The 12237-nt window shown below is 35.3% G+C and overlaps 1 protein-coding gene across 1 annotated transcript; it reads left to right on the top strand.

Annotated features, from left to right (window-relative positions):
• Nucleotides 1837-11993, top strand: LOC109848999. Its single transcript, XM_020418760.1, has 4 exons — nt 1837-2124; nt 2364-2500; nt 10950-11054; nt 11143-11993. Exons 1-4 carry the CDS (start codon nt 2074-2076, stop codon nt 11597-11599), a joined length of 750 nt encoding a protein of 249 aa, XP_020274349.1. The 5' UTR covers nt 1837-2073; the 3' UTR covers nt 11600-11993.

Consider the following 12237-nt stretch of genomic DNA (forward strand, 5'->3'; position numbering starts at 1 on the left):
TAAACTAAACTTATACCTAGGTAAATCCACACAAATGAACTTGAATCTTTAACGCTTGATTGACGTGTGTTGAAATACCTGAAAAGAGAACATAAACACAAAACACTAGAGAACTTATTAGTAATAAATTGTTTGCCAAATCATCATCAAAACTATAGGGTCAACAGCTACTTCGATTTAAAGTGCGAAAGAAATAGAAGACTCTAACAGGAGAGGCAAAGTTTCAAGACGACGATGATATATCTTCAAGGGAATTTGAGAATCAAATCCAATGTGGAGATTGTTGGAATTGTGTCTTCGATTCTCTGTAGGACTTTATGAGAATTAGATAGGGTTAGAGATCCATCATGATTAGGATTTTGGGTTCCATCATGATTAGGAATTTGAATCCTATTCTAATTAGGAAGGTAGGCTAGAGATAGGGTTTTGATTTCCCTATATATATTCTTCTATTGTTAGAGGAAAAACTAAGAAGAGAGTAGAGAGAAGATGTAGTAGAGAGAGAGATAATATTCTTGTAATCTAGGGTTAGCAGAGGACGTAGCCTGATTCAAGAATATTGTGCAAGAGGCGAGAGTTTCGTGATCTTTATCCGTGCAAAATATTACAAGGAGTGGACTTTTGATAGAATATGAGAGTTGATTATGTATGTGAGGTTGAGAGAATGCAAGACGAGAGTTGAGTGATTCCTCTTGTAGTTCTCCCTGATACATAGTGAATTTCTCGTGTTGTTGTCTCGTGGATGTAGGTCGAAGTTGGTTGACCGAACCACGTAAATCCCGGTGTTCGTTTTTCTTGATTGTGGTCGTTTTATATCTTGTTGATTGTGAGTTGGCTTCGGAGTTGTGCATATTGTAGTAGGCAGGGAGAGTGAAATTCCCCAACAAAGAGAAGGTTGTTGGTATCGGCCATGGAGTAACAAGAGGACAAGGGAAGAGAGGGATGAGGGCTTGTTGATGATGGCCTTAGAGTGAGAGAGAGAAAAGAAAAGAAAGAAGGGAGATGATGATGAGGAGAAAAGGAGAGAGAGGGGGGGGGGGGCGGGGGGGGGGGGGGGGGGGGGGGGTGGAGGGGGGAAGCACACACATAAGGCATTTATTAGGGGTATAGTGAGCACTGGAAATATGTTGCTTAGATGACACTAAGTTTAGGAGTTAGAAGCATTAAAAAGTTAATTTGGAAGGTTTTGACTTGTTGATCACGTCTTGGGAGTCAAAAATTTGATTGATTTAACAACAAATTTAAGAAATATTATTACTTAAAAAGCTGTAAAGTTACCACGTAAGCAACATAGAGAAACGTTACGATAGAAGTTTTGACATTTGCATGATTGATTATAGCAGCTTGCGAGTTTTAAAAACTTTATGATATTCTTTATATCAAAATGAAACTTGTGATATTTATAATTGTTAAAAGGAGAAACTTTATGATATTTTTTGCAATTTAATCTTTAAAAAATTATCAAATCATCAATCTATTTAATATTTGATTATTATAATATTTATACGGCGAGTAGCGAATCTCTTTCCAAATAAGCTAGGACACATGCAGACCAGCGCGCATGTAATCCATCCACCCGCCCGAATTTATCTCCTTCAGCCCTTTTTCTAATTTTTAATTCCCTGACCACAGCCATGTGCCCTTTTTCTAATTTTTAATTCCCTGAAAACATAAATAAATTGAAAGAGCATGCAACGACGCGAATGTTATATTTACACGCCCTTTTCTCATCACAGGGCACACCCTTGTATCTAGACCCCATTTCTCCATTCAGAGTTTAACTTTAATTAACCGGCGTGTGTTTATATATATTCGCATATGAACGGCGCATCATATTCTCCCCTGAAAATACCCCGTGCCTCTTCGGCTCCCTCTCGTTGCCCCTCGTTTGATGAGCGAGCGAAAAGAGTAAAACTTTCTCCCTCCTCTTCCTCTCTCTCTCTCTCTCTCTCTCTCTCTCTCTCTCTCTCTCTCTCTCTCCCTCTCTCTCTCTCTCTCTCTCCTAATCTCTTTCTTTCTCCTGCCTCCTCTTTATCTTCTTCCCGATCCTGCCTAATCTAAGCGCAAGCCCTAATGGAGGCCTCAGCCGCGATCGGTCTCGCTCCTCCTCATTTAGATGCAGAGGTGAATCTTTGATTTATCCATTCATTTCTTGGTTGAGTCTTGGTTGGATCGATTTGATCTCATTCAGATCCTAATCTCTTGGGGATTTATCCCATCTTAATTTTTATGGGTAAATTAGAAAGCGTCTAGATTTGGGGTAAATTTGTAGTTGTTGTTTATTTGGTGGTATATATGTAAAAAAAGAGCCCCTATTTGAATTTAGGGATTTGGTTGACTGGGTTTTGTTGGAATTGTTGTAGGTCGGTGATGGAGAGAAGAAGGTTGAGGTCGAGGGAGAGGGAATAATGGCGGAGGGGTATGGAGTCTGTGCTATCTGCTTGGAGAGGATCTTGATTCAGGAGGCCGCCCTTGTAAAAGGTTGCGAGCACGCCTACTGGTTTGTTTTAAAACTTATCTCATTCTGTTTTGGTTGTTCTGTTAAGTTATTGGGTAAAAGATTGGAGTTTTATGGTTAGCATTGGCCTAGTATTCGTGTATTTATACTACTAGTATAGTGCACGTGTTTTGCACGAGAGCATACTTGTTCTGTTTCATGTTTTTAAAAATTTTTTTGTTCGCTGCAAATTAATGAAATGACCTGTATAGCAATCTAAATTTTGAAAAATTATAATTTTGTTTAAATAAATAAATTGAAACTGTATATGAAGAATTATATGATTAATTATTATCGTTTGGATAGTTGTTATAATTTATTCACAATTTATTAAAATAATTATAATATATTACATAATTTCTTTTTTTTAAATATAATAATATTATACATAGCATAATTATAGTACTATTAGTAACTACTTTTTAATTTCATAATTAGTTTATTACAATATTAGTAAATAATTTACGGCATTGTGTATATTAAATTTTAGTATAACTTATTAATTTAAAAATACTATCAAAATCATTATACTATTAATACTATTATAATTACAATAAATACAAATTATTTTTCATACTATTATCATACTTTTAAAAGGTTAATAAGATAAAAGGTAAAAGTAGTTATCCATAAGAGGTGAAACCTAAAGGCATAAGGTGTAAGCCTAATGAATTGTTATTATTTTTAATTTTTCTAGAATTTTCAGTATTATGTGAAGATAAATTATAAATTTTCTATTAGATAACAAATCAAATAATTGAAAAAGTGAGAAAATATATAATTAATAAGAGGTTATATATAATTAGTGAGTGATTGATTACAACTAATGACACATTTGAAAATTATCTAACTTAAAATGGGCAAAATTGAAAATCAAAAGTCCTCTTTTATATGCAAAATATTCTCTTCTGTTTAAAAAGTGTTGACATAATTTTCTTAAAAAAAATATACACATAGTAGCAATAATATATACTTCAGTTCAACTCAAACATTGGCTTGAAGCCATATAGAGTGAGGTCATTTCTATGCTAGAATAGTGATATAGTGATTACACAATCCAAAAGTTAAAGAAGAAATTTCTACAAAGAAAAAATAATTTAATATGTAAAATTAACAAATAATTTATAAAATATATATGGGCAGTGCAGATAGCTATAGAAAGTAAGATCTGTATCTTCATAAAAAATTTATAGTAAGTGATCAACTACAATCATCCTAATTTAAGCACAAATAATTATTATTTTAGTTACTAATTTGATACGCGAAACTATGGAATAAATCTCAAGCATAAAATATGAATTAAAATTGTATTATCCTAAAGAAAAATAAATAAATGTAATTAGAGCTCCTCTTTATATTAAATTTAAAATTAATTATTAAAATTATTAAGCGTCAAATATTAGTTCATGCAAGAAAGTAATCTATAGTCTATATACCTATATAGTCAATCAATCAAACGTATTAAAATTTGTAAAAAGTTTAAAGTATTTATTGTAAATTCCATAAATTTTGGGGGGTTGTTTGTGTTATTTGTAAGTTTTTAGTGTGTTTATAGGTTTGAAATTACCAAGATGTTTTTTACAAATTTTAAATTTTAGGGGTGTTTTTGCATTTTTCAAAACTTACAAGATACTTTCTTCAAAGTTAAAAACTTTCAGTTTTCAATTTTTAGCCAGCATATGTTATTCATATTTCTCACTGAATTGAAATAAGTAAATTTTGTAATTTTTAAGATGTTTTAATAAAATTTGAATTTGTAGGGGTGTTTTTACAATTTAAAAAACTTGGAGGATATTTCTTACAAAGTTTAAAAACTTTTAAGTGTTGTCTAGCATATATTTTTTAGATCGTTTGCATATTGAAATAAGTAAAGTATTTAAATTATATCAAACATATCTCCTTTTCACCAATAACATGTTAAGTCTCACTATGAATAGGATAAATCATTTAATTATCAATTCAAAAAAGATAGGATAATTAGAATAGATTAGGATAACAATGTAATATTCACAAATAAGTTAAGTGTAATATTAACCATGAAAAGAGTTTCCCAAACTCGTACTTTTAAGAGGAGTATGATTTTTATGGAGGATTTGTACATGTGAGGGCGGGCTTGGTCATATTCTTCCGAAAGAATTATTTTTGCACTAGACTATCATGTGATTTTTGGTGAGGGTTTTCTTATTAGGATTTAGGTTATGATCATGGCTTTATGCAATTGGGTGCCCGGAAGTAAAAGTGGTTTCTTTTGTTTTTGTATGATATGGGTTAGACTTGGTGCGGATTGATGTCGGTGCATGCTTGTATGTGATGAGATACAGAGTTAGGATGGAGTGATGGATTTCAGTGTTTGCCAAATCACAACTAGGAATAACGTTTCATCAAACCCCCAAAACTAGTGCTTATGGTTTCAAAATTTTGATACTTTGGAAGTAAAAAGAAATAATGTTGGAATTTGAAAGGGCCGCCTTTGAAAGTTGAAGGAGTGCCTATGAAATTGAATGTGATTTGAAACTTGAGTGAAGTCTATTTATTTCAAGTAGTGCAGTTTGCAGAGAGATAAGAATGAAAAGATAAATTTTTTTGGCAGTGTCAATCTACCTTTTTTAAGTAGTGCAGAGAGATAAAGTATGAAAAGATAAATTTTTTTGGCGAGATAAAGTATGAAAAGATAAATTTTTTTGGCAATCTCCCTCCAGTCCCTATTGTTTCCCTTTCTTTGTCCTCACACTCTTTAATAAATTAGTCAAATACACTGTCAATGGCCAGCTTCTTATCTCTAGCTACCACTTCATCCTCTTCAAGATCCAACGCCGCTACTCCTTGCTTCCCTTCCTTGTTTCCAAATATGTACTTTGTTTTTTTACGAGGGAAGGGGTGAGAGAAGTTGTGGAGGAGGGTTGGACTAGAGGAGATAATTGAGTATACTGCGGTGGAAGCGATGGAGTATGTGAGGAAGGAGGAGAGAAGTGGGAGGGGTTTCTTACAGTGTTGTAAATAGCGGCAAATAGTAGTCGTAGTAGCGGTAGCGGCCTGTGCTAGCACTGCTATGGTTGAAATCGATGATTTTTAGCGGCATCGGCACTGTTAGCTATAAGAAGAGGCCAATGGTGCATAAAATCGCTTTACAACATTATACAACGCTTTTAAATACAAAATATTGGGTTTGTACACGAACCAAACCCAACCCAAATTCTTAAGTAAATGGGTTTTTTGTACCTAACCCAAACCTAAATTCTTTTCCAAATTCCCTCTCTTTTCACTGTTCAAGCCAAAAAAATAAAATAAAAAACCTAACCCAAAATCGTCGTCAACCTCTCATTATTGAAGAACAAAGATTGTTGAACCTCCACCACCACCTCTCATGGTGAAGCTCCACCGCCTCTCATCATCCTCTCATTGTCAAAACTCCACTTCCTCTCGTTGTCTACGTTACACCTTTCTGTTCCTCGTGAGACTTCTCTGTCTCCCCTAACTCCACCTCCCCCTCCTCTCTCCAAAGTACTGCCACCTCCTCGAAGCTCTATGCTCATTATGTATAGTACTTTGTTAATATTGTGTGATTTTTACATGTATTTTTCATGCTTAGGATCTCTATAAATCATCAAATATGCATTTGTAGAATTTTTAGATTTTTCTTGAATTTTCCTATTTTTTGAATACTTTATACATATTTAAACTTAACCGCTTTTTGATTTTGCATTTTTTGCTGCTAAAGCCCCCAATATCCTTAGTGGTGCCTTGCCGCTTTGCTATACTTTTTGCTTTCCATAACCTTGGTTTCTTGATCAGATCAGGAGGTTTCTTGGGGAGAGTGATGAATGAGTAGGATCATTTCTATGTACCTAAGTAAGTGTACTGCAGATTGTTATTGCTTTGACAATGAAGACTCTTGGAATAGTTTGAGATTATATTGTTAACATAACATCAGAACAATTATATCCGAGGATCACCCTCCCATGAAGACTACTATGCCAACTCCTTATCGCCATCGCCTGCTCTGTTGCCTTCCTCATCGTTGGCTATCCCACCAATGTCCGCGATGTCATCTCCCAAGCTTCATCATTCTCTCTTCTACTTTCCCCAACTCTATCATTGTTGACATGACCGCCATCGATGCATCTCAATTTTGACCTGAAGACAACATTGAGTTTGGTGTGTGGAGCAGTTAATGCACACATCCTATCCACTCTACGAAACACAACCCATTTTCCTCTCTCCAACTCTATAAAAGCTATCTGTGAGAAGTTGTTTTATCATTTATGATGAAAAAGTTAAGTCACCTCTTATATATTTCATTTTCTCTGTTGGGTTCCTCATCTATTAAAGGTATGTTTTGATCTCATTTTTGCAATCCTTTCCTCTTGGATCTCTCTGCTAACAGCGTGTTTGGGAACTCACTTATTCTAAGTGTGTTCTCCCTTATGTATCCTTATAAGTAGAAAAATAATAAGTTGGGATTTTTTTCAACTTATTTTTTAGCCTCATAAGAAGATTTTCTTATTGTTTGGCGAAAGACTATTTTTCCCTCTTGAAAGGAAATTTACTTATAAGGTTTCACAAAATATGCTTGCCAAACATGTCCTTGTTATTTTTTTTTAGTTTATCATAAAAATTGGCAGCCTCTTTCATTTCTCCTTATATTTTCTCTTTTGAGTTTCCATCTATTAAAAATTAGTTTTGATCTCAATAATGGGTCCCCTTCTGTTGGATGCCTCTACTTAGTAAACTAACCTCTTTGTAGTACTTCATTTCCTTTGGGTAGTTGTTGTTGTCTTAGTTCTAGCAATCTTACTCTTGTGTAGTAGATATTCTCCTCCCTTTATAGTTTCAGTAGTTAGTGAAACTGATCTTAATTGCAATGGGTTTTCTTGAGTTGGGCTAGTGTTTGATGAAATAAAGATGTATTTGGGTTCTTTGCTTTGTTTTCTTCGTTTCTATAATTGTTAGCATGTCTGGATCTGTAGTTGGGGCCTAATATACCCCTGTTTTTGTTAGTTTGCTTCTTTTTGTGAACTGCTGTAAATCAATGAAGGGAATCAACTTTTTGGGTTCTTTGAGTTGTGTAAATGATGCAGGTGGGCATCAGTGATGAGGATAATTGGTGGTTATTCTGTAGCTAGTGATTGCTAAAAGAAATGATGAACTTTAGGTGCATTTTCCAAACCCACAACCTGGTGAAAACTTGAAATTTTCATGGAAATAGTGTTCCATCAAACCCCAAGAAACTAAGACTTGTGATTTGAAAGTTGTTTGACTCATGAAAACAAACAGAATTCGATTCTTACATTTGCATGTCTTGGCTAGGTGTAAAATAACACTTATCCTTTTCACATTGCATGTACAAGACCTTATTTTCTACCTTGGGAAGGTGAACTATAAATTACCACTAGGGGTGTTAACGAAGCGGATACGGCTCGGATATAGCACTTATCATATCCATATCCATTTACCCATCTCGGATACGGATACGGATACGGATACGAATATACGTCGGTAAGAAAAATTCATATCCATATCCGCCAAAATCGGATACGGTTACGGATATAGATGCGGATATATAAACGGATATGCATGCAGATACAAAAAGTATATGAGAAAACTAGATAGTATTCAGAAAAATATAGTCATGTGATACAAAAAGAGTTCGTTAATATATTCATTATGATTGAAAAACTAAGATTAGACATCTTGATCATCAAAATTAACCACAAATTCATAATCTAAGAATCGAAACTATCGTAAGAGTATGACCAATATGTATTCGGATATTTTCGGATACGGATACGGATATTTCACTACAAAACCATATCCGTAACCATATCCTATCGGTTATAGATTTGAGTAACCATATTCGTATCCTAACGGATACGGCTACAGATATTTCCTCGGATACGGATACGTTTAGCACCCCTACCTCTCTTTCATGATCGATTTTAGGGGTGTTAAGTGTTAATAAAGTAGAAAAGGTGATTAGTGTTACCGAAACATGATTCCTACTCTAGACACTTCATTTATATAATCTTTTTAAATTGACAGGTTAAAGATGAAAATACGGTTAAATCCTCAAATTATTAATTTTAGATACACCTTCTCCGCTAGGAGGTAGTATTTCGATCATTGTTTTATTTACTAGCACTTAGAACACTATGAATCCCATATGATATCACTCCCGTTTGGTTTATATGTTATCCGAGAATAATGCGACGATACAATATTTTTCGCCCTCAATTTTACTTGAATTTTTTTAAAAATTTCCCTTTAAATATAGGGTAAAAGAGTATGTTGTCTGAGTCTTAGAAAGTGTAAATGCTAACAGAAAAAAGTATATGAATATATGTGACTATCTTTTCTTTCCCCCGAATCTGTTGATAATTTCTCATCTACTGCTTGCTCCAAAGAACTATTGGATCATATTTCTTTATTATCAGAGCCCAATTTCATAGGCTACGTCTAGGGGTGTCCAAAAAGCCCGGAGCCCGGGCCCGGCCGATTGCTAAAAGAAATGATGAACTTTAGGTGCATTTTCCAAACCCACAACCTGGTGAAAACTTGAAATTTTCATGGAAATAGTGTTCCATCAAACCCCAAGAAACTAAGACTTGTGATTTGAAAGTTGTTTGACTCATGAAAACAAACAGAATTCGATTCTTACATTTGCATGTCTTGGCTAGGTGTAAAATAACACTTATCCTTTTCACATTGCATGTACAAGACCTTATTTTCTACCTTGGGAAGGTGAACTATAAATTACCACTAGGGGTGTTAACGAAGCGGATACGGCTCCGGTATAGCACTTATCATATCCATATCCATTTACCCATCTCGGATACGGATACGGATACGGATACGAATATACGTCGGTAAGAAAAATTCATATCCATATCCGCCAAAATCGGATACGGTTACGGATATAGATGCGGATATATAAACGGATATGCATGCAGATACAAAAAGTATATGAGAAAACTAGATAGTATTCAGAAAAATATAGTCATGTGATACAAAAAGAGTTCGTTAATATATTCATTATGATTGAAAAACTAAGATTAGACATCTTGATCATCAAAATTAACCACAAATTCATAATCTAAGAATCGAAACTATCGTAAGAGTATGACCAATATGTATTCGGATATTTTCGGATACGGATACGGATATTTCACTACAAAACCATATCCGTAACCATATCCTATCGGTTATAGATTTGAGTAACCATATTCGTATCCTAACGGATACGGTTACGGATATTTCCTCGGATACGGATACGGTTTGGCACCCCTAATTACCACCCAATGAGTTGGTGAATGGAAATAATGTTCTCTAAGAGGGCATCAAAATTTATTCTCTCTCTTGTTCTCATTGTGACTATAACTTTTTAACTTTTGTGTGAAAACCACAATATGAGGTAGCTGCTGCTCTCGGATGGACCATTCTTGATGCTCAATAATCACTTATCACATATTGCTCCTATATGAAAATTAAACAGGAAATTGTATTTGCATCAATGGATATCTGTCTTTCTACATGTTGATTTGTACTTATATGAACCAAGAAAAATGAATCCCAAATGTGTAGGGTGGAGAAAAAATTTGGATATGATCCTGAGCATATGAAGTAGAAAGAGAGGTAGATGAAAGTGGAAATAGAATCCTTCATCAGCTATATTCATATTTCTATCCTCTTCCTTCTTTTATGGCAATGTGGAAGCAATTAGCGCTTTGATTTTGGTTGCTTGCACTTTCGGGGAAGTGGTAATGGCTCTGAGTATGGTTGCTTCTGATGTCTGAGAAGTAAATGTTGCTAATATAATTATAGTTTCTACTACTCTGACTATTAGAAATTGGAATGTGGGCTGCATCGCTGTGAATTATGGTGTTCGACTTGGTCCCTCTTGAGTAGTTCAGTAGTCAATAATTATTATTAGTTTAGTATATGGAAACATGAATTTTGATCACAGTGCCATTCGTGGAAGGGTCATTGGTCTTTGAACTGAGTTTGTTATGTCCCAATATAAGATGTTCTAGTACAAAAGTACATTACCCTACACAAAAACTTAAAGGAATAATTGAGGATATACCCTGTACCATCACCCAGTTGCATATAGACCCGCTGTAGTTCTATTGTGGCGGATAGACTCTCAGGAGGTGTATTTATCAAAAAACAAAATTTCGTCTCTTCAAAGATAAAAGAGTAAAACAAATTCACTCAGGTGGTTTATCTGCAACTTGGCAATAGTATAAGGGGTGTATCTGCAACAATAGAACTGCATGGGGTCTATCTGCAGCTGAGAGTTAACCCTAACTTAGATCTATCAATTAGGGTTAATCTTGTCTTTGTTTATATTGCTCAAGTATATATTATGATGTACTTGTGTTACAGGTGACTTGCATCTGAATTTTATCCTTAAATCACCTTTGTCATGTGCCTACCTTCATTTTGTATAATGCAGTGTGACTTGTATTCTGAGATGGGCGACATACAAGCAGAATCCTTCCTGCCCTCAGTGCAAGCATCCATTTAACTTCCTGAACGTTCATCGTTCACTCGATGGCTGGTAATCTCTCGACTCCTACTTTTGATATAAGATTGATTCCCGTGCTCTCAAGCTTTCTGAATGTCAATGTTTTTTTTTAATAATGCAGCATTCACGACTACATGTTTGAGGAGAGCGTTTGCCTTCTCCTGAGAGCTACTTGGTTTCTTCCTCTATCAGTAGAACCCAATGAAGATGTATCTGATGAACTAGAAGACTTAGACTTGTACCGGTATGATTACGAGGGTGAGGATGATGATGATGATGATCTCGATGAAGCCTTTTATTTTACTAACAGCAGCTCGTCAAGTATCCGTATTGGTAACCGAAGGTGGGGGGATAACGGTTATGTAAGGGCCGGGAGGAAAGAGGCTCGCCCTGCGAACCGTCAATCTTTTGGTGGTGATTCTGATGCAGGTCCATCTCGATGTCTTAAGAAGAAAGAGGCGTCGTCACCGAAGGAGGCTACAGGTCGTCGTGCTAAGAGAGCACTGAAGCGTGAGGCTGCAGACAAAGCGGCTGCAGCAAAGCATGAGAAACACTTGCAGAGGTTTGGCCGGAATTAGTTTGCTCAGGCCTCAGGGCGTCTCTTGCCCTTGTACAGGATTCTAGGTTCTAGTTTCATCTTGTGAAATTACGGCCTTGTTGAAAACTATGGTCACTTGTAAAGACAGTGGTTAGGCTTTAGGCTAGGGTTTTAGGGATTAGGGTGTTCTATTTTCTCCATTCTGCTTATGCTTAGGGCAAGTGATGATGCCTTGGTTCATATGAAGGCAAGTTGAATGAATCATCAACTGCAACTTCAGATGCCCGTTCTACAGTAGTATATAAGCAGTACATATGTAGTTTGTTGGTAGATTATGATATGGGACTCATGGATTTGAATTGGATTATAAACATTCTATGTATGTATCTTTATCTAACTGGAAGATAACTACAATGAGCAGTACATTGATTTTATCTGTTGATGTTAGGGAAAAATTTCTCCCAGCTTGTGGCTATTTGGTTTCTGTTGGTTTCTACGGTTGCATTGCTTTTTGGGGTTAGTTCGGCCTGTTTTTACAGTTCAGTTGCTTTACTCGGAAACAGCAATGCGACTTCTGTTTGTTCATCAGTCGCAGGTGGACTATGTGCAAGTTTTCATGGTGGTTTGTTCAACTAATTAATAGAGGAAAAATCAAGTGATTTTTAGCATTTGTATGTG

The sequence above is a fragment of the Asparagus officinalis genome, chromosome 7, assembly GCF_001876935.1.
Source record: "Asparagus officinalis chromosome 7, Aspof.V1, whole genome shotgun sequence".
In the NCBI taxonomy this organism is placed as follows: Eukaryota; Viridiplantae; Streptophyta; class Magnoliopsida; order Asparagales; family Asparagaceae; genus Asparagus; species Asparagus officinalis.